This window comes from Salvelinus alpinus, chromosome 12 (assembly GCF_045679555.1).
Source record: "Salvelinus alpinus chromosome 12, SLU_Salpinus.1, whole genome shotgun sequence".
Classification (NCBI taxonomy): domain Eukaryota; kingdom Metazoa; phylum Chordata; class Actinopteri; order Salmoniformes; family Salmonidae; genus Salvelinus; species Salvelinus alpinus.
Window position 1 is genome coordinate 59,049,560 of NC_092097.1, and position 23,456 is coordinate 59,073,015.

General features: G+C 45.7%; 1 protein-coding gene across 1 annotated transcript in view; it reads left to right on the top strand.

Moving 5' to 3' along the window:
• wnt7aa (wingless-type MMTV integration site family, member 7Aa) overlaps positions 1-23,165 on the top strand; it is a 41,572-nt gene extending 18,407 nt beyond the window's left edge. Inside the window, exons 3-4 of the mRNA XM_071336961.1 lie at positions 7,053-7,324; positions 22,624-23,165. Coding sequence (XP_071193062.1) covers positions 7,053-7,324; positions 22,624-23,091 — 740 coding nt within the window. The 3' untranslated portion in view covers positions 23,092-23,165. The remainder of the gene's footprint in view (positions 1-7,052; positions 7,325-22,623) is intronic.
• Positions 23,166-23,456: the final 291 nt, after the last annotated feature.

The window sequence follows — 23,456 nt, forward strand, 5'->3', positions numbered from 1 at the left end:
TATTAAAATGTTCTATATATCACCAAAGAAGGGTTCTGCTATGATTAAAACCCTTTTTGGGGTTTTCAATCAAATTCAAATCAAATTGTGTTGGTCACATACACATGGTTAGTAGATGTTAATGCGAGTGTAGTAAAATGCTTGTGCTTCTAGTTCCGACCGTGCAGTAATATCTAACAAGTAATCTAACAATTTCACAACAACTACCTTATACACACAAGTGTAAAGGAATGAATAAAAATATATACATGAAAATATATGGATGAGCGATGGCCGAACGGCATAGGCAAGATGCAGTAGCTGGTATAGAGTACAGTATATACATATGAGATGAGTAATGTAGGTTATGTAAACATTTTATAAAGTGGCATTGTTTAAAGTGACTAGTGATACATTTATTACATCCAATTTTTTATTATTAAAGTGGCTAGAGATTTGAGTCAGTATGTTGGCAGCAGCCGCTCAATGTTAGTGATGGCTGTTTAACAGTCTGATGGCCTTGAGATAGAAGCTGTTTTTCAGTCTCTCGGTCCCTGCTTTGATGCACCTGTAATGATCTCGCCATCTGGGTGATAGCGGGGTGAACAGGCAGTGGCTTGGGTGGTTGTTGTCCTTGATGATCTTTTTGGCCTTCATGTGACATCGGGTGGTGAAGGTGTCCTGGAGGGCAGGTAGTTTGCACCCGGTGATGCGTTGTGTAGACCTCACTACCCTCTGGAGAGCCTTCTGGTTATGGGCGGAGCAGCTGCCGTACCAGGCGGTGATACAGCCCGACAGGATGTTCTCGATTGTGCATCTTTAAAAGTTTGTGAGTGTTTTTGGTGACAAGCCAAATTTCTTCAGCCTCCTGAGTCCGTCAACACACCAGCCAGCTGATCTGTGCATGCTCTGAGGACGCGGCTGGGGATGCCGTCTGGGCCTGCAGCCTTGCGAGGGTTAACACGTTTAAATGTTTTACTCACGTCGGCTGCAGTGAAGGAGGTTTTGGTAGCAGGCCGTGTCGGTGGCACTGTATTGTCCTCATAACGAGCAAAGAAGTTGTTTAGTTTGTCTGGGAGCAAGACATCATGGTCCGCGACGGGGCTGGTTTTCTTTTTTGTAATCCATGATTGACTGTAGACCCTGCCACATACCTCTTGTGTCTGAGCAGTTGAATTGCGACTACTTTGTCTCTACACTGACGCATAGCTTGTTTGATTGCCTTGCGGAGGGAATAGCTACACTGTTTGTATTCGGTCATGTTTCCGGTCGCCTTGCCCTGATTAATAGCAGTGGTTCGCGCTTTCAGTTTTGCGCGAATGCTGCCATCAATCCACGGTTTCTGGTTGGGGAAGGTTTTAATAGTCGCTGTGGGTACAAGATCACCGATGCACTTGCTAATAAACTTGCTCACCGAATCAGCGTATTCATCGATGTTATTGTCCGACGCTATGCGGAACATATCCCAGTTCATGTGATCGAAGCAATCTTGAAGTGTGGAATCAGATTGGTCGGACCAGCGTTGAACAGACCTGAGCACGGGAGCTTCCTGTTTTAGTTTCTGTCTATAGGCTGGGAGCAACAAAATGGAGTCGTGGTCAGATTTTCCGAAAGGAGGGCGGGGGAGAGCTTTGTCGTTGAAGTTAGAGTAACAATGATCCAGGTTTTTACCAGCCCGTGTCGCCCGTTCGATATGCTGATAAAATTTAGGGAGCCTTGTTTTCAGATTAGCCTTGTTAAAATCCCCAGCTACAATAAACGCAGCCTCAGGATATGTGGTTTCCAGTTTACATAGAGTCCAATGAAGTTCTTTCACAGCCGTCGATGTGTCTGCTTGGGGGGGGGAATAAACACGACTGTGATTATAATCGAAGAGAATTCTCTTGGTAGATAATGCGGTCGGCATTTGATTGTAAGGACTTCTATGTCAGGTGAGCAAAAGGACTTAGCTATAGAACCCTTTTTAATGGTTCTTTATAGAGAATGATTCTATAAAGAACCTTTCTCAATATGAAGGTTCTAGAAAGAACCTTTAGAAGAACCAAACAAAAAACAATTTTTTTCTGGTTAGCCATTTTATATTGTTACAATTTTGTTGGTTTTATTATTGTGTTAACTAAGTTGAATCAGGCATTCTAGGTCTGCAATGGCTAGGGGTCCTTGAGGAGAACCACTGGTTTAGACATCAGTTAACAATTGACTCAAGGCCATACGTGAGTCTTTCACTAGACACCGTCACGGGCCGTAGTCACATTTTAATTATCACTAAAAGAGCCAAGAACCCTTTTGTGAACTGCAAAGAACCAGTGAAGAGCTCTAATGGTTCTTTGAGTCATTATGGTTCCACATAGAACCATCAACCTTCCCAAAGAACCCTTGAGGAACCCTCTTTTCTTAGTGTTTAGGGGGGCTAGGGGCTGATTTGGAATACAGGGTCTGTTTCCTTGGTTGTAGGGTCAGAGTGTTGTAGGGTTAAGGTGTAAATGATTGATCGGGGGGAGAGTTGACCAGGCAAGCCAGTAACACTGCTTATCAATACTGTAATGATGATGATAGGACTCTGAAACTGCTGAGGCTACAGCATTCAATCAATCCCCCAAAAATGTACCCCTTACATCAGCTGATATCTCAAAGTGCTGTACAGAAACCCAGCCTAAAACTCCAAACAGCAAGCAATGCAGGTGTAGAAGCACGGTGGCTAGGAAAAACTCCCTAGAAAGGCCAAAACCTAGGAAGAAACCTAGAGAGGAACTAGGCTCTGAGGGGTGGCCAGTCCTCTTCTGGCTGTGCCGGGTGGAGATTATAACAGAACATGACCAAGATGTTCAAATGTTCATAGATGACCAGCAGGATCAACTAATATTAATCACAGTAGTTGTCGAGGGTGCAACAGGTCAGCACCTCAGGAGTAAATGTCAGTTGGCTTTTCATAACCGATCATTAAGAGTATCTCTACTGCTCCTGCTGTCTCTAGAGAGTTGAAAACAGCAGGTCTGGGACAGGTAGCACGTCCAGTGAACAGGTCAGGGTTCCATAGCCGCAGGCAGAACAGTTGAAACTGGAGCAGCAGCACGATCAGGTGGACTGGGGACAGCAAGGAGTCATCAAGCCAGGTAGTCCTGAGGCATGGTCCTAGGGCTCAGGTCCTCCGAGAGAGAGAAAGAAAGAAAGAAATAATTAGAGAGAGCATACTTACATTTACACAGGACACCGGATAAGACAGGAGAAGTACTCCAGATATAACAGACTGACCCTAGCCCCCCGACACATAAACGATTGCAGCATAAATACTGGCTTCAAATCTACTGAGATTTGTCCTGACAGGATGTGATTAGATTACAGTATGGTACTATCACTGACCAGTTCATGGGTGTTTTCATTTCCTGTGTATTTTATTTTCAATAGTATATAGACCTGGAAGTTGTTACCTGCATTTTAATTAACAATGAGGCTAACCTGGTAGTGGTGTATGGGGTGGAACCCTGTGGTATCAGAACCATGTGGTATCACAACCCTGTGTTATCACAACCCTGAGTTATCACAACCCTGTGGTATCAACCCTGTGTTATCACAACCCTGAGTTATCACAACCCTGAGTTATCACAACCCTGTGTTATCACAACCATGAGTTATCACAACCCTGTGGTATCACAACCCTGTGTTATTAGAACCCTGTGGTATCAGAATCTAGTGGTATCTGAACAGAACCCTGTGGTATCAGAACCCTGTGGTATCAGAACCCTGTGGTATCAGAACAGAACCCTGTGGTATCAGAACCCTGTAGTATCAGATCAGAACCCTGTGGTATCAGAACAGAACCCTGTGGTATCAGAACATAACCATGTGGTATCAGAACCCTGTGGTATCAGAACAGAACCTTGTGGTATCAGAACCCTGTGGTATCAGAACAGAACCTTGTGGTATCAGAACCCTGTAGTATCAGAACAGAACCCTGTGGTATCAGAACCCTGTGGTATCAGAACCCTGTGGTATCAGAACAGAACCCGGTGGTATCAGAACCCTGTGGTATCAGAACAGAACCTTGTGGTATCAGAACCCTGTGGTATCAGATCGGAACCCTGTGATATCAGAACCCTGTGGTATCAGAACCCTGTGGTATCAGATCAGAACCCTGTGATATCAGAACCCTGTGGTATCAGAACCCTGTGGTATCAGAACCCTGTGGTATCAGAACAGAACCTTGTGGTATCAGAACCCTGTGGTATCAGATCAGAACCTTGTGGTATCAGAACCCTGTGGTATCAGAACCCTGTGGTATCAGAACAGAACCCGGTGGTAACAGAACCCTGTTGTATCAGATCAGAACCTTGTGGTATCAGAACCCTGTTGTATCACAACCCTGTGGTATCAGAACCCGATGGTGTCAGAACAGAACCCTGTGGTATCAAACCTGTGGTATCAGAACCCCATGGTGTCAGAACAGAACCCTGTGGTATCAAAACCTGTGGTATCAGAACCCTATGGTGTCAGAACAGACCCCTGTGGTATCAGAACCCTATAGTGTCAGAACAGACCCCTGTGGTATCAGAACTCTGTGGTATCAGAACAGAAATCTGTGGTATCAGAACAGATCCCAGGTCTGATCAGAACCTTGTGGTACTGTATTAGTGCGGGGTGTAATGGTGTGGTATCAGGCGGTCCATCTAGGGAGGGTCTGCATGCTTCTCAGCCCTCAGGCTCACCTCAAGGAGCTGCCAGCTGTGTGACAGGAGCTGGGCTGCGGGCCAGATCATCACAACACTATCTCTCCCTCTGGGTGCACCGTTACATACACCTCTGACCATTGTATTACTGCAATACATGGACGATGCTGCAATACATGCTGTCTGTCTGTCTGTCTGTCTGTCTGTCTGTCTGTCAGTCTAGAGACTGGTGGTGGCTGTCTGTCTGTTTGTCAGTCTAGAGACTGGTGGTGGCTGTCTGTCTGTCTGTCTGTCTGTCTAGAGACTGGTGGTGGCTGTCTGTCTGTTTGTCAGTCTAGAGACTGGTGGTGGCTGTCTGTCTGTCTGTCTGTCTAGAGACTGGTGGTGGCTGCCTGTCTGTCTGTCAGTCTAGAGACTGGTGGTGGCTGTCTGTCTGTCTGTCTAGAGACTGGTGGTGGCTGCCTGTCTGTCTGTCTGTCTGTCTGTCTGTCTGTCTGTCTGTCTGTCTGTCTGTCTAGAGACTGGTGGTGGCTGCCTGTCTGTCTGTCAGTCTAGAGACTGGTGCTGCCTGTCTGTCTGTCTGTCTGTCTTAGAGACTGGTGGTGGCTGTCTGTCTGTCTGTCTGTCTAGAGACTGGTGGTGGCTGCCTGTCTGTCTGTCTGTCTAGAGACTGGTGGTGGCTGCCTGTCTGTCTGTCAGTCTAGAGACTGGTGCTGCCTGTCTGTCTGTCTGTCTGTCTAGAGACTGGTGGTGGCTGTCTGTCTGTCTGTCAGTCTAGAGACTGGTGCTGCCTGTCTGTCTGTCTGTCTGTCTAGAGACTGGTGGTGGCTGCCTGTCTGTCTGTCTATCTAGAGACTGGTGGTGGCTGCCTGTCTGTCTGTCAGTCTAGAGACTGGTGGTGGCTGTCTGTCTGTCTGTCAGTCTAGAGACTGGTGGTGGCTGCCTGTCTGTCTGTCAGTCTAGAGACTGGTGGTGGCTGTCTGTCTGTCTGTCTGTCTAGAGACTGGTGGTGGCTGCCTGTCTGTCTGTCTGTCAGTCTAGAGACTGGTGGTGGCTGTCTGTCTGTCTGTCAGTCAGTCTAGAGACTGGTGTCTGTCTGTCTGTCTGTCTGTCTGTCTGTCTGTCTGTCTGTCAGTCTAGAGACTGGTGGCTGCCTGTCTGTCTGTCTCTCTGTCAGTCTAGAGACTGGTGGTGGCTGCCTGTCTGTCTGTCAGTCTAGAGACTGGTGGTGGCTGCCTGTCTGTCTGTCTGTCTGTCTAGAGACTGGTGGTGGCTGCCTGTCTGTCTGTCAGTCTAGAGACTGGTGTGGCTGTCTGTCTGTCTGTCAGTCTAGAGACTGGTGGTGGCTGCCTGTCTGTCTGTCGGTCTAGAGACTGGTGGTGGCTGCCTGTCTGTCTGTCAGTCTAGAGACTGGTGGTGGCTGCCTGTCTGTCTGTCTGTCTATCTATCTAGAGACTGGTGGTGGCTGCCTGTCTGTCTGTCTATCTATCTAGAGACTGGTGGTGGCTGCCTGTCTGTCTGTCTGTCAGTCTAGAGACTGGTGGTGGCTGCCTGTCTGTCTGTCGGTCTAGAGACTGGTGGTGGCTGCCTGTCTGTCTGTCAGTCTAGAGACTGGTGGTGGCTGCCTGTCTGTCTGTCTGTCTGTCTGTCTATCTATCTAGAGACTGGTGGTGGCTGCCTGTCTGTTTGTCTGTCAGTCTAGAGACTGGTGGTGGCTGCCTGTCTGTCTGTCTGTCAGTCTAGAGACTGGTGGTGGCTGCCTGTCTGGACTAATGATTCCTCTGTCTGACAGCAGAATAAAGGACAGTGTCTGTAGTACCTCTAGTATGCCCTCTGAGATTGACACTTTCTCTTCTGCATAGTACATTTGGATTCTCTCTCCTACAGATATCTGTGAGCTCACAATACTCAGAGCCCCTCAGGTGCATTTGTCTCCCCCTTTTCCCTCCTCTCCTCCTTTCCCTGCCCTCCTGCTCCTCCTCTCCTCTCCCCCTTTTCCTGCCCTCCTCTTCTCCTCCTCCTCTTCTCCTCCCCCCTTTCCCTGCCCTCCTCCTCCTCTTCTCCTTCCCCCCTTTCCCTGCCCTTCTCTCCTTCTCTCCTTCCTCCTTCCCCCTGCAGCCCTCCCCCTGCCCTTCACCCCCCTACCGTCATTAATCTGTTTAAAGCAGCTGTGATAAATGAACTGAACTTGGCTTGCCTCGCACATTTTATGATTTGGTTTGAACAAGCTATGTCAGGTATGTGAGGAGGCTTGATACCGCCCAAACAGAGGGTCATGTTGTCAGCGATTCTGATTCAAAATGTTCTTTCTTTATATATTTCATTGCTGAGCAAAACAAATTCCCTTCATGGTAATGGTTTCAATCAATCAACCTATCAACCAATCAAATCCTCTCTCCTGTCTCCCAGGTAGTAAGGAGGCAGCGTTTACCTATGCCATCATCGCCGCAGGTGTGGCCCATGCCATCACAGCAGCGTGCACCCAGGGGAACCTGTCCGACTGCGGCTGTGATAAGGACAAGCAGGGGACCTACAGCCAGGACGAGGGCTGGAAGTGGGGAGGCTGCTCGGCCGACGTGAGCTATGGCCTGGGGTTCTCTAAGGTCTTCGTAGACGCGAGAGAGATCAAAAAGAACGCCAGGACCTTAATGAACCTCCACAACAACGAGGTGGGACGCAAGGTATGTAGATACCTCAACATCCTGTAGGAAGTCATGTCAATGTTTCCCCTCACTAACAATGTCAAACAGGAAGATCATTTTATCATATTGAGACACGGTATAACACACCTTTATAGTAGTCTGATAGACCACCATAGCATGAGGTAGAGCAACAAACAGAGTCTCCTCTCATGTAATCATTATAACCTGGAAGACTGGAAGACAGGTTATAATGAGAGAGCTGATTGGGGATATGATATGATATGACCCTACCGAGCTGATTGGGGATATGATATGATATGACCCTACAGAGCTGACTGGGGATATGATATGATATGACCCTACAGAGCTGACTGGGGATATGATAGGATATGATATGATATGACCCTACAGAGCTGACTGGGGATATGATAGGATATGATATGATATGACCCTACCGAGCTGGTTGGGGATATGATATGATATGACCCTACAGAGCTGATTGGAGATATGATAGGATATGATATGATATGACCCTACAGAGCTGATTGGAGATATGATAGGATATGATATGATATGACCCTACAGAGCTGATTGGAGATATGATATGACTCTACAGAGCTGGTTGGGGATATGATATGATATGACTCTACAGAGCTGGTTGGGGATATGATATGATATGACTCTACAGAGCTGGTTGGGGATATGGTATGATATGACTCTACAGAGCTGGTTGGGGATATGGTATGATATGACCATACAGAGATGGTTGGGGATATGATATGATATGACTCTACAGAGCTGGTTGGGGATATGATATGATATGACCCTACATGGCTGGTTGGGGATATGATATGACCCTACAGAGCTGGTTGGGGATATGATATGATATGACCCTACATGGCTGGTTGGGGATATGATATGACCCTACAGAGCTGATTGGGGATGTGATATGACTCTACAGAGCTGTTTGGGGAAATGGTATATGGCCCTACAGAGCTGATTGGGGATATGATATGATATGATATGACCCTACAGAGCTGGTTGGGGATTTGCTATGATATGGTATGATATGACCCCACAGAGCTGGTTGGGGATATGATATGATATGACCCTACAGAGCTGGTTGGGGATATGATATGATATGACCCTACACAGCTGATTGGGGATATGATATGACTCTACGGAGCTGGTTGGGGATATGATATGATATGACATGACCCTACAGAGCTGGTTGGGGATATGACAGGATATGATATGATATGACCCTACAGAGATGGTTGGGGATATGATATGATATGACCCTGCAGAGCTGGTTGGGGATATGATATGATATGACCCTGCAGAGTTGGTTGGGGATATGATATGATATGATATGACCCCACAGAGCTGGTTGGGGATATGATATGATATGACCCTACAGAGCTGGTTGGGATATGATATGATATGATATGACCCTACAGAGCTGGTTGGGATATGATATGACCCTACAGAGCTGACTGGGGATATGCTATGATATGACCCTACAGAGCTGGTTGGGATATGATATGACCCTACAGAGCTGACTGGGGATATGCTATGATATGACCCTACAGAGCTGGTTGGGATATGATATGACCCTACAGAGCTGACTGGGGATATGATATGATATGACCCTACAGAGCTGACTGGGGATATGATATGATATGACCCTACAGAGCTGGTTGGGGATATGATATGACCCCACAGAGCTGGTTGGGATATGATATGACCCTACAGAGCTGGTTGGGGATATGCTATGACCCTACAGAGCAGGTTGGGATATGATATGATATATGACCCTACAGAGCAGGTTGGGATATGATATGACCCTACAGAGCTGGTTGGGATATGATATGATATAACCTTATAGAGCTGGTTGGGGATATGATATGATATGACCTTATAGAGCAGGTTGGGATATGATATGACCTTATAGAGCAGGTTGGGATATGATATGACCTTATAGAGCTGGTTGGGGATATGATATGATATGACCTTATAGAGCAGGTTGGGATATGATATGACCTTATAGAGCAGGTTGGGATATGATATGACCCTGCAGAGCTGGTTGGGATATGATATGATATGACCTTATAGAGCTGGTTGGGGATATGATATGACCTTATAGAGCTGGTCGGGGATATGATATGACCTTATAGAGCTGGTTGGGGATATGATATGACCTTATAGAGCTGGTTGGGGATATGATATGATATGACCTTATAGAGCTGGTTGGGGATATGATATGATATGACCTTATAGAGCTGGTTGGGGATATGATATGATATGACCTTATAGAGCTGGTTGGGGATATGATATGACCTTATAGAGCTGGTTGGGGATATGATATGACCTTATAGAGCTGGTTGGGGATATGATATGACCTTATAGAGCTGGTTGGGGATATGATATGACCTTATAGAGCTGGTTGGGGATATGATATGACCTTATAGAGCAGGTTGGGATATGATATGACCTTATAGAGCTGGTTGGGGATATGATATGACCTTATAGAGCTGGTTGGGGATATGATATGATATGACCTTATAGAGCTGGTTGGGATATGATATGACCTTATAGAGCTGGTTGGGGATATGATATGATATGATATGACCTTATAGAGCAGGTTGGGATATGATATGACCTTATAGAGCTGGTTGGGGATATGATATGACCTTATAGAGCTGGTTGGGGATATGATATGATATGATATGACCTTATAGAGCTGGTTGGGGATATGATATGATATGACCTTATAGAGCTGGTTGGGGATATGATATGATATGACCTTATAGAGCTGGTTGGGGATATGATAGGATATGATATGACCTTATAGAGCTGGTTGGGGATATGATATGATATGATATGACCTTATAGAGCTGGTTGGGGATATGATATGATATGATATGACCTTATAGAGCTGGTTGGGGATATGATATGATATGATATGACCTTATAGAGCTGGTTGGGGATATGATATGACCTTATAGAGCTGGTTGGGGATATGATATGATATGACCTTATAGAGCTGGTTGGGATATGATATGACCTTATAGAGCTGGTTGGGGATATGATATGATATGATATGACCTTATAGAGCAGGTTGGGATATGATATGACCTTATAGAGCTGGTTGGGGATATGATATGATATGACCTTATAGAGCTGGTTGGGGATATGATATGATATGATATGACCTTATAGAGCTGGTTGGGGATATGATATGATATGACCTTATAGAGCTGGTTGGGGATATGATATGATATGACCTTATAGAGCTGGTTGGGGATATGATAGGATATGATATGACCTTATAGAGCTGGTTGGGGATATGATATGATATGATATGACCTTATAGAGCTGGTTGGGGATATGATATGATATGATATGACCTTATAGAGCTGGTTGGGGATATGATATGACCTTATAGAGCTGGTTGGGGATATGATATGATATGACCTTATAGAGCAGGTTGGGATATGATATGACCTTATAGAGCTGGTTGGGGATATGATATGATATGACCTTATAGAGCTGGTTGGGGATATGATATGATATGACCTTATAGAGCTGGTTGGGGATATGATATGACCTTATAGAGCTGGTTGGGGATATGATATGATATGACCTTATAGAGCAGGTTGGGATATGATATGACCTTATAGAGCTGGTTGGGGATATGATATGATATGATATGACCTTATAGAGCTGGTTGGGGATATGATATGATATGATATGACCTTATAGAGCTGGTTGGGGATATGATATGACCTTATAGAGCTGGTTGGGGATATGATATGATATGACCTTATAGAGCTGGTTGGGATATGATATGACCTTATAGAGCTGGTTGGGGATATGATATGATATGATATGACCTTATAGAGCAGGTTGGGATATGATATGACCTTATAGAGCTGGTTGGGGATATGATATGATATGATATGACCTTATAGAGCTGGTTGGGGATATGATATGATATGATATGACCTTATAGAGCTGGTTGGGGATATGATATGATATGACCTTATAGAGCTGGTTGGGGATATGATATGATATGACCTTATAGAGCTGGTTGGGGATATGATAGGATATGATATGACCTTATAGAGCTGGTTGGGGATATGATATGATATGACCTTATAGAGCTGGTTGGGGATATGATATGATATGACCTTATAGAGCTGGTTGGGGATATGATATGATATGACCTTATAGAGCTGGTTGGGGATATGATATGATATGATATGACCTTATAGAGCTGGTTGGGGATATGATATGATATGACCTTATAGAGCTGGTTGGGGATATGATAGGATATGACCCTACAAAGGTGGTTGGGGATATGATATGATATGACCTTATAGAGCTGGTTGGGGATATGATATGATATGATATGACCTTATAGAGCTGGTTGGGGATATGATATGATATGACCTTATAGAGCTGGTTGGGGATATGATATGACCTTATAGAGCTGGTTTGGGATATGATATGACCTTATAGAGCTGGTTGGGGATATGATATGACCTTATAGAGCTGGTTTGGGATATGATATGACCTTATAGAGCTGGTTGGGGATATGATATGACCTTATAGAGCTGGTTTGGGATATGATATGATATGACCTTATAGAGCTGGTTGGGGATATGATATGACCTTATAGAGCTGGTTGGGGATATGATATGATATGATAATCCCTGAAGGGTTCTACTTCCGCCTCTCTGCAACAACAAATTAATTCACTGGCCTCATTACGGACAAAAATGCCATCAGTGATGCATTTAATCACTATTTGTGTTCACCATTTTATTTATCTCTTTTAAATAACTAATTCTATTTACAATGAAACTGGGCTGGATGCTGACAGGGGAAACCTTGATGAATGATGAACGTACAGCTATTTACAGAGAAAGAGGTCCTGGATGCTGACAGGGGAAACCTTGATGAATGATGAAAGTACAGCTATTTACAGAGAAAGAGGTCCTGGATGCTGACAGCGGAAACCTTGATGAATGATGAAAGTATAGCTATTTACAGAGAAAGAGGTCCTGGATGCTTTGCTAGCAGTAGACAACAAGACATCCAGAGGGGTTGGCCCATTGGATCCTAGTCTACTTAAGTGTGCAGTGCCCATCATTGTTGGCTCAAAAACCCACCATTTTTTATTTAGCATTATACTGTGTGGTTCGAGCCCTGAATGCTGATTGGCTGAAATCTGTGGTATATCAAACCGTATACCATCCCCAATTTTTTACTGCCCTAATTACTTTGGTAACCAGTTTATAATAGCAATAAGGCACCTCGGGGGGGTGTGATATATGAACAATATACCACGGCTAAGGGCTGCTCTTAGGCACGCAACACCTAGGTCTATTATACACATTATACACATTAAAACACAGAAACACAGCCATGGGAAGCACAAATAAACATCACACATCACCCACAAAAACAGTTACATTTCTCCACAAATAAATCCCCAATCAATACTTTAAATTGCCCGAACGGCACCAGAACATCAAGATGAAATGTATTTAGAATTTTGTTACAGTAATAATATGGTGCATTAAAACTAAAAGCAGATTTACCTAGCTCGGTTGAGACCCTAGGATTCTCAAGAGTTAACAAATCCTGTGAACGGGCTAGGAACCTCAAGAGTTAACCAATCCTGTGAACACGTTAGGAACCTCAAGAGTTAACCAATCCTGTGAACAGGTTAGGAACCTCAAGAGTTAACCAATCCTGTGAACACGTTAGGAACCTCAAGAGTTAACCAATCCTGTGAACACGTTAGGAACCTCAAGAGTTAACCAATCCTGTGAACAGGTTAGGAACCTCAAGAGTTAACCAATCCTGTGAACACGTTAGGAACCTCAAGAGTTAACCAATCCTGTGAACAGGTTAGGAACCTCAAGAGTTAACCAATCCTGTGAACACGTTAGGAACCTCAAGAGTTAACCAATCCTGTGAACAGGTTAGGAACCTCAAGAGTTAACCAATCCTGTGAACAGGTTAGGAACCTCAAGAGTTAACCAATCCTGTGAACGGGTTAGGAACCTCAAGAGTTAACCAATCCTGTGAACGGGTTAGGAACCTCAAGAGTTAACCAATCCTGTGAACAGGTTAGGAACCTCAAGAGTTAACCAATCCTGTGAATGGGTTAGGAACCTCAAGAGTTAACCAATCCTGTGAACGGGTTAGGAACCTCAAGAGTTAACCAATCCTGTGAACAGGTTAGGAACCTCAAGAGTTAACCAATCCTGTGAACAGGCTAGGAACCTCAAGTTAACCAATCCTGTGAACAGGCTAGGAACCTCATGAGTTAACCAATCCTGTGAACAGGCTAGGAACCTCAAGAGTTAACCAATCCTGTGAACAGGTTAGGCACCTCATGAGTTAACCAATCCTGTGAACAGGCTAGGAACCTCAAGTTAACCAATCCTGTGAACAGGCTAGGAACCTCAAGTTAACCAATCCTGTGAACAGGTTAGGAACCTCAAGAGTTAACCAATCCTGTGAACAGGTTAGGCACCTCAAGAGTTAACCAATCCTGTGAACAGGCTAGGAACCTCTAGTTAACCAATCCTGTGAACGGGCTAGGAACCTCAAGAGTTAACCAATCCTGTGAACAGGTTAGGAACCTCAAGAGTTAACCAATCCTGTGAACAGGCTAGAAACCTCAAGAATTTTTTTTATTTATTTATTTATTTTACCGTTATTTTACCAGGTAAGTTGACTGAGAACACGTTCTCATTTGCAGCAACGACCTGGGGAATAGTTACAGGGGAGAGGAGGGGGATGAATGAGCCAATTATAAACTGGGGATTATTAGGTGACCATGATGGTTTGAGGGCCAGATTGGGAATTAACCAATCCTGTGAACAGGCTAGGAACCTCAGGAGTTAACCAATCCTGTGAACACGTTAGGAACCTCAAGAGTTAACCAATCCTGTGAACGGGCTAGGAACCTCAAGAGTTAACCAATCCTGTGAACAGGCTAGGAACCTCAAGAGTTAACCAATCCTGTGAACACGTTAGGAACCTCAAGAGTTAACCAATCCTGTGAACGGGCTAGGAACCTCAAGAGTTAACCAATCCTGTGAACGGGCTAGGAACCTCAAGAGTTAACCAATCCTGTGAACAGGTTAGGCAACTCCGGTGCCTTCGGAAAGTATTCAGACCCCGTGACTTTTTCCACATTTTGTTTTGTTAGCCTTATTCTAAAATTGATTCAATAATATTTTTCCCCCTCATCAATCTACACACAATACCCCATAATGACAAAGCAAAAACAGGTTTTTAGAAATGTTTGCTCATAAAAAACTGAAATATCACATTTACATAAGTATTCAGACCCTTTACTCAGTACTTTGTTGAAGCCCTTTTGGCAGCATTACAGCCTTGAGTCTTCTTGGGTATGACGCTACAAGCTTTGCACACCTGTATTTGGGGAGTTTCTCCCATTCTTCTCTGCAGATCCTCTCAAGCTCTGTCAGGTTGGATGGGGAGCGTTGCTACACAGCTATTTTCAAGTCTCTCCAAGTCCGGGATCTGGCTCTGGCTGGCCCACTAAAGGACATTCAGAGACTTTTCCCGAAGCCACTCCTGCATTGTCTTGGCTGTGTGCTTAGGGTTGTTGTCCTGTTGGAAGTTGAACCTTCGCCCCAGTGGAGGTCCTGAGCGCTCTAGAGCAGGTTTTCAACAAGGATCTCTCTATACTTTGTTCCATTCATCTTTCCCTCAATCCTGACTAGTCTCCCAGTACCTGCCGCTGAAAAATACCCCTACAGCATGATGCTGCCACCACCATGCTCCACCGTAGGGAAGTTCCCAGGTTTCCTCCAGACGTGATGCTTGGCATTCAGGCCAAAGAGTTGAATCTTGGTTTCATCAGACCAGAGAATCTTGTTTCTCATGGTCTGAGAGTCCTTGAGGTGCCTTTTGGCAAACTCCAAGCGGGCTGTCATGTGCCTTTTAGTGAGGAGTGGCTTCCGTCTGGTCACTCTACCATAAAGGCCTGATTGGTGGGGTGCTGTAGAGATGGTTGTCCTTCTGGAAGGTTCTCCACAGAGGATACCATCGGATTCTTGGTTACCTCCCTGACCAAGGCCCTTCTCCTCCAATTGCTCAGTTTGGCCGGGTGGCCAGCTCTAGGAAGAGTCTTGGTGGTTCCAAACTTCTTCCATTTAAGAATGATGGAGGCCACTGTGTTCTTGGGGACCTTCAATGCTGCAGAAATGTTTTGGTACCCTTCCCCAAATCTGTGCCTCAACACAATCCTGTCTCGGAGCTCTACGGACATTTCCTTCGACCTCATGGCTTGGTTTTTTCTCTGACATGCACTGTCAACTGTGGGACCTTATATAGACAGGTGTGTACCTTACAATTTACCACAGGTGGACTCCAATCAAGTTGTAGAAACATCTCAAGGATCTTCAATGGAAACAGGACGCACCTGAGCTCAATTTCGAGTCTCATAGCAAAGGGTCTGAATACTTATGTAAATAAGGTATTTCTGTTTTGTTTTTTTTAGCAAGAAAATCTACAAACCTGTATTCGAAATGTCATTATGGGGGTATTGCTGAGGATTTTTTTTTAATTCAATTCATTTTAGAATAAGGTTATTACGTAACAAAGTTGAAAAAGTCAAGGGGTCTGAATACTCTCTGAAGGCTCTGTACTTCAACATCAAAGTTAGATAAGACGGAAGTTTATATTGTAGGGCCTTGTGAACAAAAAGAGAGTAATGTAGGGATCTATGGGTCTTTAGTGAAGTCCAGCCAACCTATAGATACAGGATGCAGTGATGAGTATCAAACCTGTCACCTGTAACAAAACAAAGGGCATTATGGGAGATGGCATCTAAAGGTTTAAGAGTAGTAGCAGCTGCACTTTGATTAATAATATCACCATAATCAACAACAGATAAAAAGGTTGACTGAATAATCTGCTTCCTACTGAGAAAGGCACCATCTGTTTCTGTAGAAAAAGACAACTTTAAATCTTAGTTTCTTATCCAGATCATCTATATGTTTGATAAACATCAAATCCATATCAATCCAAATGCCTCAGTGTTTATATGTGGGAACACGTTTCATTGGAGAACCATCTAATGAGTGAACATGCAGTTAATCTGGAACCTTCTCGCTAGAGTTTAACATGATACGATATAATATGACGTGGCCCTACAGTCCTGGCACCAGGTACCCTCCAGACTGGCACTATACTGGCACCAGGTACCCTCCAGACTGGCACTATACTGGCACCAGGTACCCTCCAGACTGGCACTATACTGGCACCAGGTACCCTCCAGACTGGCACTATGCTGGCTGCTGGCACCAGGTATCCTCCAGACTGGCACTATGCTGGCACCAGGTACCCTCCAGACTGGCACTATGCTGGCACCAGGTACCCTCCAGACTGGCACTATGCTGGCTGCTGGCACCAGGTACCCTCCAGACTGGCACTATGCTGGCTGCTGGCATCAGGTACCCTCCAGACTGGCACTATGCTGGCTGCTGGCACCAGGTACCCTCCAGACTGGCACTATGCTGGCTGCTGGCACCATGTACCCTCCAGACTGGCACTATGCTGGCTGCTGGCACCAGGTACCCTCCAGACTGGCACTATGCTGGCTGCTGACACCAGGTACCCTCCAGACTGGCACTATGCTGGCTGCTGGCACCAGGTACCCTCCAGACTGGCACTATGCTGGCTGCTGGCACCAGGTACCCTCCAGACTGGCACTATGCTGGCTGCTGGCACCAGGTACCCTCCAGACTGGCACTATGCTGGCACCAGGTACCCTCCAGACTGGCACTATGCTGGCTGCTGACACCAGGTACCCTCCAGACTGGCACTATGCTGGCTGCTGGCACCAGGTACCCTCCAGACTGGCACTATGCTGGCTGCTGGCACCAGGTATCCTCCAGACTGGCACTATGCTGGCTGCTGGCACCAGGTACCCTCCAGACTGGCACTATGCTGGCTGCTGACACCAGGTACCCTCCAGACTGGCACTATGCTGGCTGCTGGCACCAGGTACCCTCCAGACTGGCACTATGCTGGCTGCTGGCACCAGGTATCCTCCAGACTGGCACTATGCTGGCTGCTGGCACCAGGTACCCTCCAGACTGGCACTATGCTGGCTGCTGGCACCAGGTACCCTCCAGACTGGCACTATGCTGGCACCAGGTACCCTCCAGACTGGCACTATGCTGGCTGCTGGCCTCGGGTACCCTCCAGACAGGCACTATGCTGGCACCAGGTACCCTCCAGACTGGCACTATGCTGGCTGCTGGCACCGGGTACCCTCCAGACTGGCACTATGCTGGGTGCTGCCACCAGGTACCAGGGCTTTTGTGACCCATCAAGACTGGCACTATGCTGGGTTAATGATCTGAGAATCCCTGTAGTTTGGCCTCATTAGAAACATCCTGCATACTCAGTATTTCTCCGCTTGGCCAGCGTAGTCTGTCATCTGGGCCCAGACTGGCCAAGTCATTTCTCCGCTTGGCCAGCGTAGTCTGTCATCTGGGCCCAGACTGGCCAAGTCATTTCTCCGCTTGGCCAGCGTAGTCTGTCATCTGGGCCCAGACTGGCCAAGTCATTTCTCCGCTTGGCCAGCGTAGTCTGTCATCTGGGCCCAGACTGGCCAAGTCATTTCTCCGCTTGGCCAGCGTAGTCTGTCATCTGGGCCCAGACTGGCCAAGTCATTTCTCCGCTTGGCCAGCGTAGTCTGTCATCTGGGCCCAGACTGGCCAAGTCATTTCTCCGCTTGGCCAGCGTAGTCTGTCATCTGGGCCCAGACTGGCCAAGTCATTTCTCCGCTTGGCCAGCGTAGTCTGTCATCTGGGCCCAGACTGGCCAAGTCATTTCTCCGCTTGGCCAGCGTAGTCTGTCATCTGGGCCCAGACTGGCCAAGTCATTTCTCCACTTGGCCAGCGTAGTCTGTCACCTGGGCCCAGACTGGCCAAGTCATTTCTCCGCTTGGCCAGCGTAGTCTGTCACCTGGGCCCAGACTGGCCAAGTCATTTCTCCGCTTGGCCAGCGTAGTCTGTCATCTGGGCCCAGACTGGCCAAGTCATTGCTCTGCGACAGAGCATAGCTTTGATGACATCAAAGGGCTTTGAGCTTGTGTCTACGACTGTCTTCCTACTTGAGCTTCCAGGGGGTCTGAATGTTAAACTGACAACAACATCTTCATGGGCATGTAGCTTCAATGTAGCTTCAATCAGATCCATGAATGTAATGTATCTCAGGAGTCTGAGGCATTACCGTACTAAGCTGTTGTGCTCCCATGGCTCCTGATGATTACCCACCTGACTCCAGCCTGTCTGAGGGGAGGAGAGGGGGTGGGGGGGGGGGGGGGCAGAGAGGGAGGGGGGATGGAATCATTAAGAATAGGGTGAGGGTAGAGAGAGACAGAGAGAGAGAGAGGGGATGGAATCATTAAGAATAGGGTGAGGGTAGAGAGAGACAGAGAGAGAGAGGGGATGGAATCATTAAGAATAGGGTGAGGGTAGAGAGAGACAGAGAGGGAGGGGGGATGGAATCATTAAGAATAGGGTGAGGGTAGAGAGGTGAGTGAGCAAGAGAGGGAGGGATTTTTATTTTACCTTTATTTAACTAGGCAAGTCAGTTAAGAACAAATTCTTATTTTCAATGACGGCCTACTGGGGAACAGTGGGTTAACTGCCTTGTTCAGGGGGCAGAACAACATATTTTTACCTTGTCAGCTTAGGGATTCGATCTTGCGATTTTTCAATTACTGGCCCAACGCTCTAACCACTAGGCTACCTGCCGCCCCAAGATGGGGGTAGAGAGAGAGAGATGGGGAGAGAGAGAGGGAGGGAGAGAGAGAGAGAGTTGTGAGTGAGAAGGAGAGAGAGAGAGGTGAGTGAGAAGGAGAGAGAGAGGTGAGTGAGAGGGAGAGAGAGAAGGAGAGAGAGAGAGGTGAGTGAGAAGGAGAGAGAGAGAGGTGAGTGAGAAGGAGAGAGAGATAGGTGAGTGAGAAGGAGAGAGATAGGTGAGTGAGAAGGAGAGAGAGATAGGTGAGTGAGGAGGAGAGATAGATAGGTGAGTGAGAAGGAGAGAGAGAGAGGTGAGTGAGAAGGAGAGAGAGAGGTGAGAAAATGAGGGAGAGAAATAGTGTAATGAATAAAAGGGGTGCGGCTTCTGTCTGGATAGAGAAAGATGATGTCATTCAGTGGATGGTGGGGTAGACTGAAAGAGAGAGATGGAGACAGACTGAAAGAGAGAGATGGAGACAGACTGAAAGAGAGAGATGGAGACAGACTGAAAGAGAGAGATGGAGACAGACTGAAAGAGAGAGATGGAGACAGACTGAAAGAGAGAGAATGCAGAGAGACTGAAAGAGAGAGATGGAGACAGACTGAAAGAGAGAGATGGAGACAGACTGAAAGAGAGAGATGGAGACAGACTGAAAGAGAGAGAGATGGAGACAGACTGAAAGAGAGAGAGATGGAGACAGACTGAAAGAGAGAGAGATGGAGACAGACTGAAAGAGAGAGATGGAGACAGACTGAAAGAGAGAGATGGAGACAGACTGAAAGAGAGAGATGGAGACAGACTGAAAGAGAGAGATGGAGACAGACTGAAAGAGAGAGATGGAGACAGAAAGAGAGAGAATGCAGAGAGACTGAAAGAGAGAGATGGAGACAGACTGAAAGAGAGAGATGGAGACAGACTGAAAGAGAGAGATGGAGACAGACATATAAACACACCCACATATAAACACTACACACCCACATAAACACACCCACATAAACACTCCCACATATAAACACACCCACATATGAACACACCCACATATAAACACACCCACATATAAACAATCCCACATATGAACACACCCACATATGAACACACCCGCATATAAACACACCCGCATATAAACACACCCACATATAAACACACCCACATATAAACACACCCACATATAAACACAACCACATATAAACAATCCCACATATAAACACACCCACATATAAACACACCCACATATAAACACACCCACATATAAACAATCCCACATATGAACACACCCACATATGAACACACCCACATATAAACACACCCACATATAAACACACCCACATATAAACACACCCACATATAAACACACCCACATATGAACACTCCCACATGCCTGTTGTTTTAGGCACAAGGTGCTCATCATTCATACTGTGTTCAAATCAAATGTTATTTGTCGCATACACATGTTTAGCAGATGTAATTGCAGGTGTAGATACATTTTTGTTCCTAGCTCCAACAGCGCAGTAATATCTAACAATTCACAACAATACACACAAATCTACAAGTAAAATAATGGAAGTAATAAATATATCAATATTAGAATGAGCAATGTCTGAGTCCGGAGTATAAAAAATACATGTATTATTTTTATTTTATTTAAATATGAACAAATTCTTATTTACATTGATGGCCTACCAAAAGGCAAAAGGCCTCCTGTGGGGATGGGGGCTGGAATTAAAAATAAACACACAAACACACATCACGACAAGAGAGACACCCCAACACTACATAGAGACCTAAGACAACAACACAGCATGGTAGCAACACATGACAACACAGCATGGTAGCAACACATGACAACACAGCATGGCAGCAACACATGACAACACAGCATGGTAGTAACACATGACAACACAGCATGGTAGAAACACAACATGGTAGCAGCATAAAACATGGTACAAACATTATTGGGCACAGACAACAGCACAAAGGGCAAGAAGGAAGAGACAACAATACATCACACACAGCAGCCACAACTGTCAGTAAGAGCGTCCATGATTGAGTCTTTGAATGAAGAGATTGAGATAAAACTGTCCAGTTTGAGTGTTTGTTGCAGCTCGTTCCAGTTGCTAGCTGCAGCGAACTGAAAAGAGGTGCGACCCAGGGATGTGTGTGCTTTGGGGACCTACGAGTAAGGCCTGAGCACAAATGACAGATGATTGATTAAAGAGTATGGATGACAGGAAGTTAGTTGGTGCGGTGTTGCTAGATTTCAGTGCTGCTGTTGATGTAATTGATCATGAACTGTTACTCTCAAATGTTATGTTCTTTAATGGTAGCTTTTCAAACAGTAAAGATATACACTGTGGTGTTCCTCAAGGAAGCTGCCTAGGCCCACTTCTCTACTCTTATCTTTACTAATGATTTACCTTCAGTAATGAACAAAGCAAGAGTGGTCATGTATGCTGATGCCTCTACAACGTATAGCGCAGCATCAGAATGTAATGAGCTAACAGATGTACTGAGCAGTGAACTAAGAATGGTGTCTGAGTGGGTTGATGTGAACAAATTGGTGTTGAACATTTCTCAAACTGAATGTATTCTATTTGGTTGAAGATATATGCTTGATGATGATCCCCAGTTGAATTTGGTTGAAGATGTATGCTTGATGATGATCCCCAGTTGAATTTGTCGATGAACAGAACCCATGTAGAGCAAGTGAAAAAACTAAACTACTAGACGTCATGTTGGACGCAGCTTTATCATGGTCAGAACACATAGATAATATCGTTATTAAGATGGGTAAGGGAATCGCTGTTATGAGAAAATGTTCAGAGTATGTAACATCTAGCACTCTGAATCAGGTGATTCAATCCCTGGTCCTATCACACTTAGAGTACTGTCCAGTTATATGGTCAATCCCTGGTCCTATCACACTTAGAGTACTGTCCAGTTATATGGTCAATCCCTGGTCCTATCACACTTAGAGTACTGTCCAGTTATATGGTCAATCCCTGGTCCTATCACACTTAGAGTACTGTCCAGTTATATGGTCAATCCCTGGTCCTATCACACTTAGAGTACTGTCCAGTTATATGGTCAATCCCTGGTCCTATCACACTTAGAGTACTGTCCAGTTATATGGTCAATCCCTGGTCCTATCACACTTAGAGTACTGTCCAGTTATATGGTCAATCCCTGGTACTATCACACTTAGAGTACTGTCCAGTTATATGGTCAATCCCTGGTCCTATCACACTCTCTCTCTCTGTCTCTCTCTCTTCTCTCTATTCTCTCTCTCTCTTCTCTCTCTCTCTCTCCTCTCTCTTCTCTCTCTTCTCTCTCTTCTCTCTCTTCTCTCTCTTCTCTCTCTCTCTCTTCTCTCTCTCTCACTAAAGCATAGTCTAAATTGAAATCAAATCAAAACTTATTGGTCTCTTACACAGATTTGCATATGTAATCGCAGGTGCAGCGAAATGCTTGTGTTTGTATCTCCAACAGTGTATATGACCCTGTGTTCCTCTCTCTGTGTGTCCCAGATCCTGGAGAAGAGTATGCGTTTGGAGTGTAACTGTCATGGAGTGTCAGGGTCCTGCACCACGAGGACGTGTTGGACCACGCTGCCTATGTTTCGCCAGCTGGGGTACACGCTGAGGGACAAGTACAACCAGGCCGTGCACGTAGAACCGGTACGCGCCACGCGACACAAACGACCCACCTTCCTGAAGGTCAAGAAGGTCCACTCCTACAGGAAGCCCATGGACACGGACTTGGTGTACGTAGAGAGGAGCCCTAACTACTGCGAGGCCGACCTGGTCACGGGCAGCATGGGTACCCACGGGAGGGCATGCAACAAGACTAATGGCTGTGACCTGATGTGTTGTGGACGAGGTTACGACACTCACCAGTACTCTAGAGTCTGGCAATGCAACTGCAACTTCCTCTGGTGCTGCTATGTGAAGTGTAATACCTGCAGAGAGAGGACAGAGGTATACACCTGTAAATAAGAGTTATATGTGGGTTACAGTGTCTTATCATTTAGGGGGTGGAGACTTCACTAGTCTCTTTAGTATCTTATCATTTAGGGGGGGTGGAGACTTCACTAGTCTCCTTAGTATCTTATCATTTAGGGGGGTGGAGACTTCACTAGTCTCCTTAGTATCTTATCATTTAGGGGGGGTGGAGACTTCACTAGTCTCCTTAGTATCTTATCATTTAGGGGGTGGAGACTTCACTAGTCTCTTTAGTATCTTATCATTTAGGGGGTGGAGACTTCACTAGTCTCTTTAGTATCTTATCATTTAGGGAGGTGGAGACTTCACTAGTCTCCTTAGTATCTTGTCATTTAGGGGGGTGGAGACTTCACTAGTCT